Here is a 7,408-nt window from a genome sequence, read left to right as displayed (position 1 = left end):
TGAGAGTTTTTGCCAAGATGAGTGTTATTTTAATCGATTGGTATTAGTAGGACGGGTTTTTCTGGCCAAAATTTTAAATATGTGTTTTTTTTTCCCGGAGTATGTCAGAAAACATATCAATTATTCTCTATGAATGGAAGTAATTCCAGTTATTCTATCGCCATAAAGCGACATGTCTTACTTAGAGCTGAAGAATAGACCGGTTAAAAGTTTATAGAACCTAGTCAATATATGGAACAATCCCTATTCAAACACAACATTCCATTCCTTCCTAGAATGAGTAGATATAGATATATGGTTATGGAAACTAGTCAAATTGCTTTAATTGGAGATACTCATTGCAATTTCACCAGCAATTATTAATTTCATTACACCCTACGCATTATATTAGAATTCTATTTTTTTGGTTGTTTTGTTAATGATAATAACTACGAGTATGAATTCTTATAAACGCAATAAGCATGAGGCAAAATTTTCTGTGCTTCTAAGTAAATTCTACTCATGCCATACTTTGACAAATTACATTTTAAAAATATTGCATCAATTGGCCCCCTACTATTCAAGCATTTTTATACCTTAAGACCTCATAAAAGTCGTCAGTTTAAGATTTATTTACAAGTCAAGGGCGATTTAATCCATTGGTATAAGGAGTAAAGGAGTAAAATTTTTTTTAGCCAAAATCGACAAAATGTGTTATGTTAAAGGATGGTAGTTTTTTACGTCGGATACCATTCGTTCATCTAATTGTTCGTTTTCTCGTACATTTTTGCTTTGTACAAAAACATGATAAAGATTTGTCACACTGACCTCTTTTCAACACAAAAAAAAACAACAAAAATAAACAAACAAAACAAAAAAAGAACAAAAAGAACAAAACCAGAACGAAAAAGCAACCCCTCCAAAAACCAAAAAAACAAACAAACAAACAAAACAAAAACAACAAAAAAAAAACAAAAAACAAAAACAAAACAGGCCGCTTCCATTCTTCTACAACATGTCGGGTTTTGAACTTGTGTGACAACAGATATTCTGGAATGTTTTAGACGCACATAAATTGTCACCATTCTTGAAAGGGATCGACGTGAATTGCACAGATGCATTTGGAATGGAACAAAGTTTTCATTGTATTATTGTGCATTTACCTTAATTAGGTTGCCTGAGACGAGATATCTTAAATGGATATTTTTACAGTATGTATGTATGTCATGTATTATTCAGATATAAAACAGTTCATGTATTTTTCAGATATAAAACAAAAGCCATGAAATAAAAGTCCTTAATATTGATACTAAAGGAGAGGTAAAATGATGTTCAAAGTGTTACATCAGTGCTTTAGAAGTAAAAAGTAACACTTTGAATATTTTATATATAATCAATTTAAATCAGTGTTAGACCAATTTTGGAGTACAGAGCTCTTATATTAAGTTCTCTATTGTTAAAGCAATCTTTTGTTATATTATTGAAAATGTTCAAAGACTGCGACTAAATCAGTGCCGACTCTTCATGATAAATGCCATGAAAAAAGAATAAAATGTCTGGGCCCTCCAACATAAAAATAGAGAAGAAAGAGGAGTGATTCAATTTAATTATATAAATTGGTTCACGGTCTTTATAACATGAAATTCAATCTGTTTTTTTTTCGTCTGTGTGAATTTATTTATTTCTCTCCAATTACATTCACGCGAGAATATTTATGACAAGATGACCGACTTCAGTTAGAAAGAATATATATATCAATGAATTAAAAAATACCCTTGATAGGAAATTTTGTGACTTAAAATAAATAAATAACTGACCATTTCTTATGTGTCAATAATAGGAGTTTCTGTTGTTGATGTTCTTCTCTGCTTTTACCTCTTTCTCCCTTTTCAATTTATTTTTCTCAAAAGAGTATGCAATATGTCATGTACAATAATATAATATTGTTACTTATATTTTAGGGCATTTAAGGAACTTTTGTCGCGTTTTAAGCCCTATTATTGTTGATGTGCTATGATATGGAAATTTAAGCTGCTGTATATATGAACTTAATATTTTTTAAAACTTGTTAAATAAAATATTTCCGCCAATTTCACGAAAGATGTTTCTAACTTTGAGGCGAGCATTTAGAATGCCACACGTCATAACATTTTTAATCTGTAGCTCATGCTGATTTTCACAACAATATCCATTTTGTATAGGAAGGCTATAAATATAGTCATTATCATTATTGACATTCTTTAGAGAATTCTAATCAATTATATTGAGATGTGTCTATCATAGGAGTAATTAGCAAAACGAGTGGTTTTCATATCAACATCGCATTATTTTAATTTTGGGGATTGGAGGCAGGGGGTGAGGTAAAGTCATTGTGTATTATAGGTTGGGTCGGCAGTATTTTAACACAGCAACAAATATGGAAACATTTAGTGGAAGGAAAACTAAAAATTCAAAAGGAATTAACAACAAACAAAGGCAATGTATCATTTCAAATAGTCAAAAGGTACGCAATCAAGGAAAGGTAAAAGCAATTTAGAATGAATGAAAAGTGATGGGGTAAATTTTTAATGCATTTGTGAACCAAGCAAGCAATGGTGGGGAAAAAGGATCAATGGCGGGTTGTGTGGGATACAGCCAGAAAAATAGCAAAGAAAATTGATAGCAATGGAATTTAATTGAGGTTGTTCATATGTTTTAGTCCTGATGCGTTTCCTAGCCAAGCGGTTGGTGCTGACGAGATGTGCGTAGCTGTGAATACAAATTACCGGGATGGCACCATAATATCTCCTCAGACAATAAGTGTCTCAAAACTTCAAAGAAATAAATTCCTACTGAATTTAGTTTTACAATTTGGTTTTAACAAAGAAACATACGAACAAATGGAGGAAAATAATGAACACAGTTTAATTTTTCATATTTATTTCATAAAACCAATTTATCTTGGGTGTATCCCTCCTATCATTGTTTTAATTACAAGAACCTTTGCAAATGCTCTGAGCAGAATTTTTAAAAAAATTATGATGACCAACACCGATTCCACTTCCCGAATAAGCACCATTTTCCAACTATACAACCATCTATAAACTGATGGATAGGAGTATTTTCCTCTCTTAGATAAATTCACATTCAGAGACTAGTCAATGGCTATGGAGACCCTCAATATGGCTGAAAAGTAGTGACATCACACCTTCTACTTTTCCGATTCCAAAATCCTTGGATTTGTGTATTTAACCAGTCTTTCCGGGGACTAATAATGAAGGGTTTCATATAAAATCATATGGTGGCATAACTATTTTCGTAGCAGGATGTAAAGGTAGATTCTTAGAATTACGGGACGGAAAAGAGCAGGGGTAGGGGATCATTATTGTCGACCAGCAAATATTTAGACTGGAAAATAAGATGCCATCACTCTGAAACCAAAAGATCAAAATACACAAGGTATGTATTCATTCCTCCGGAAGAGTGATTTTACACTTTCAATGAGATTGGAAACAGTATTTTGACATCTCAATTTTGTTCCCTTTTAGCACACAATTTCAGCTCAAGGGAAATAAATCACTATTTGTTACTACCAAAATAATGTTATGGTTATCTACCTTAAGGTTGACATTTAGTTCATCATTCGCACTTAGAATAAAGAGCAGAACAACGAATAGTTGGTGTCGAAGCTCACAAAAGAAGTAATATTAACGATCAATAAAGTAGAAATCCATGTACAAAAGTTAAGTAGATTTTGGGAGGCTGATGGGGATTATATTATTCTATACTGTATCATGCCACTGTGGTTTGCCATATTTCCTCGAAACATCATAGAATGTCCATTTTCATCGTAGTAATAATTTTTATTTTATTCTAATCAGCTCAATTCCCTAGCCCTGTGATCTATTTATATTTCTATAAAGGAAAAAGTTCACCGAAACATTTCTAAAAAGGATCCATTGATATCAACATTGAAATGGCGTTAACCGTTTGCTGCAGCTACGATGATGAAGATGGTGATGATGACGATGATGATGACGACGACGACGACGATGATGATGATGACGACGACGACGATGATGATGATGATGATGATGATGATAATGATGAGATGATGATGATGATGATGATGATGATGATGATGATGATGATGATGATGATAATGATGTGATACCAGCAGACGGTTCAGCTATTTAGCAACTGTCTACAAGCGTTCTACAAGCGGATAGAAGATCAAAAGCAAAATCACAGAGAATTTCGTGGCGACTAAGGATAAAAACAAATAAAACCGTTGATAGCCAAATGAAATAAATATTCCACAACCATAATATAGATAAGTCTTTTGAAAAGGAAAAGAAGGGAGGATAAAATGATATAATATTTTCCACCACATACCCAATATACTGGTTCCTCTTCAGCCTACAAAAAATAGTGCCAAAGTTTAACAAGGCTATTCCAATATAAAATAAGGTAATATAGATAATGGGTTCTTTTCGTAATCTACAGAGTACAAGAAACAAAAGCCTTTTAATCAACTTTATCTTCCCTAATAAAAGTTAGAGTTAAATTAAATAAACCCTCTATCTACATTCTTTGTGATCGACTTGACTAACAAGGAGATAATACTTGCTCATTGATAGGCTTTTAGATAACTACACAGAAGTTTTAAACAGTAAAATAATTTCAATATTCTTCCTAATTATATCGCTGAGTAAGTTGAAACTCTTTTTATATTATAGTTCTGAAAGATTGTTAGAATTATTGTTCGTTATGAAAAAAAAATAGATTAGATAGTCTTGATAATATCACCCCCCCCCCCCACACACACACACACAGACATATTAACTGCTTCATGGGTGTCTCTCACTTGTTTTAACTGATAGAAGTATTTTAAAAAAATGATCAGTCAACAATTGATTGAAGCCTCTAACAGCTGACGCAATGACCTCCTTTTGTTAGATTGTCTAGAATAAAATAAATATGCCGTGAGAATGATTTTTTAAAAAACAAGATATATGACACAATGTACTATTTCTCTTGACTATTACTATAATATAAGACAAGCAGTTTAAAAAGCAAGCTTGTTTTGATTTTTTTTTCTGGTTCTTTTTTTTTGGATCTAATAAATATCATCACTTATCGCAACAGCCGGTATTAAGTCTGGGTGAACTAGACGTTGAATGTTGAGTTTTAACAATGCACTGTGAGAAAAAAAAACAACACGTTTTTAAAAGTCATATGACCTATGGAGATTGAGTTTCCTCAGGACAATGTAGCGTTGAATTTACGGTTACAAAAATTGTTCAATACCCTTTGAATAGGAGACCGGTCAATCGCAAAGTATTTTCCGTCAGATCTAGAGGACTAGGCTACAAGTTCACATAATAAAGATATGAAAACGTATATATATATATATATATATATATATATATATATATATATATATTTATATATATATATATATATATGTAACAGTACCAACACCAGTGCCTGCCCCCTAAGGTGTTTCCAAAGAGACAGATTAGGGAGCAGGCAATGATGTTGGATTTCAAAATATCAAAATATTTTCAAAATAAAAGATCACAGCTGTATGAACAAAGGGGTCGGAAGATAAAAAGAAAAAAAATGATGCCGATAATTTTGAGACAAATTCTTTACCAACAATCTTTTTTGAAAATTGAATCGACTTTCTTGAAATTATATATCCCATATTTAATCATTATGACAAGATACTTTTAATCTTTTTTTTAGCGTATATCTAGTTCATCCCGACTTAAAACTACAGCGATGCTATTAGCTACACATTACGCATCATCTATTAAAAAATTCGCATTAACCTCGATCAAAAAGCGATATAATTATTCACTGCATTTAAAATGCTAAACTAAAACCACGTACCTTACAGATCCTCTTGTAACATTCCTCCAGTCCAGAAAGTTCATCATTACTTGAAGCAATCTTTTGAACTTCTTCGACAACCTCTGATGTGACATGGTCCATTGGTTGCAATGAATAGTGATCTATCATCATTGGATTCCACCCTGCCAGCTTCTCAGAGCGTGTTACACCACTGTTTGACACGGTCGTGAAATTACGAGGATTTGGTCTGAAAATAACAAAGTTATTTATTAGGGACTCCTTTCGGGTGAGGCGGATGAAGTGATAGCACTAATAAAAAAGGTCACCTAAAAAGGTAACATCTAAAGATTTGCTGGGGGGGGGGGGGGGGGAGAGAGAGAGAGAAAGAGAGAGAGAGATAGATAAAGCATTTTGAAGCATATTGAACATGCTGAGTCCAAGGAAAATTGCAAAATATACATATTTCAATATTTTAAAATGAAAAACTGGGAACCAGGCACTGGTGTTAGATAAAAATGAAAGGAAGTTTTGGTTGACACAGTGTGACATTACAAATAAAAAATATTAGAAAAAACAACACTGTAAAAAAATTGACTGCGGTGAAAACTAATTCATTTGTGTTATTGTTTGCTTTGTCGTACATTGCAAAATTGTCCAGATTTCAAATCCTATTGCAGCATTCATATTTTCATGGAGTCTCAATGCATGTTTGGTCAAAGAAACTACTCCCATAATGAAAGTCTGTTGTGTATTATAAAGGTCTCAATATTTTTCGATAACTTACTTTCTTCCAAATGGGATGGTCTGCAATAAACGAGAGCTATTGAGAGAAAAAATAAGATAGCCAATATCACTAAATCGAGGATTATAAAAAACCCATTGGTTTCCCGACTGCCTGGCTTGTCTATAATGTGACTTCAAATAGGCTTCCTAAGTCGTGACGTAATCCTGCGCAGCAACGCATGGCAACAAACCGGCTGGCTCTAAACAGTCGAGAAAAATGGCTGACACGAACTCTATTTCCATCACCGCCCTTATGAAATACTTCTCCAATGAGCATAAAAGTGTCTCGCGAGGTGAAAATCATCATCTCAGTCAGGTCATGTTTTGACTTTCACTTACTCAGATGGCTTGATGTTCGGCAAAGTTCAAGCCAGCATGAAGAATAAAGAGTATTCTGTGAAGGTAAGTCATTTCGTCTTCTCATTCTCACTCTCAAAATCTCACATCTCCGTAAAACTACTGTTGGACAATAATCAGTTTACTTTGAGTTTAGGCAGATTTAGTATATCCAATGGAAAGATTTAACTGTTTACGTTCGATTTTAGTTAGGGAGAGAGAGAGGGAGTCATTGAATTATTGTGTTTTTATCTTATGGACCACGGACTTTGAGTCTTTGAGGTCTTAGTCTTAGTCTTGCTTCGCTAATTTTCGTTGCTATTGACTATAGTCTACTACATACTATTTAGTATCGTGTTGTAACCTTTATTATAATACTCATATGAGCATCACAATCACCAATCACGCTAGACATTTTATCATAATACTTCATGTGGGGCAGCGTGGATCAGCGGTACGGTTTTTGCTTCGT

At 33.2% G+C, this 7,408-nt stretch overlaps 1 protein-coding gene across 4 annotated transcripts in view; it reads right to left on the bottom strand.

Annotated features, from left to right (window-relative positions):
- LOC144963003 (uncharacterized) overlaps nucleotides 1-7,408 on the bottom strand; it is a 222,730-nt gene that overhangs the window by 194,675 nt on the left and 20,647 nt on the right. For 2 of the 4 annotated variants that reach the window (XM_078896528.1, XM_078896527.1), the window contains exons 6-7: nucleotides 5,857-6,064; nucleotides 4,354-4,377 (exon numbers count right to left, since the gene is read on the bottom strand). In XM_078896528.1, coding sequence (XP_078752654.1) covers nucleotides 4,354-4,377; nucleotides 5,857-6,064 — 232 coding nt within the window. The remainder of the gene's footprint in view (nucleotides 1-4,353; nucleotides 4,378-5,856; nucleotides 6,065-7,408) is intronic. The other 2 variants (XM_078896529.1, XM_078896525.1) reach the window with 1 other exon arrangement.

This window comes from Berghia stephanieae, chromosome 1 (genome assembly GCF_034508935.2).
Source record: "Berghia stephanieae isolate SIO BIC M18660-M18661 chromosome 1, UCSD_Bste_1.3, whole genome shotgun sequence".
NCBI lineage: Eukaryota > Metazoa > Mollusca > Gastropoda > Nudibranchia > Aeolidiidae > Berghia > Berghia stephanieae.
The sequence above is the reverse complement of the archived record's forward strand: the minus strand, read 5'-3'. Positions and strand labels throughout refer to the sequence as shown.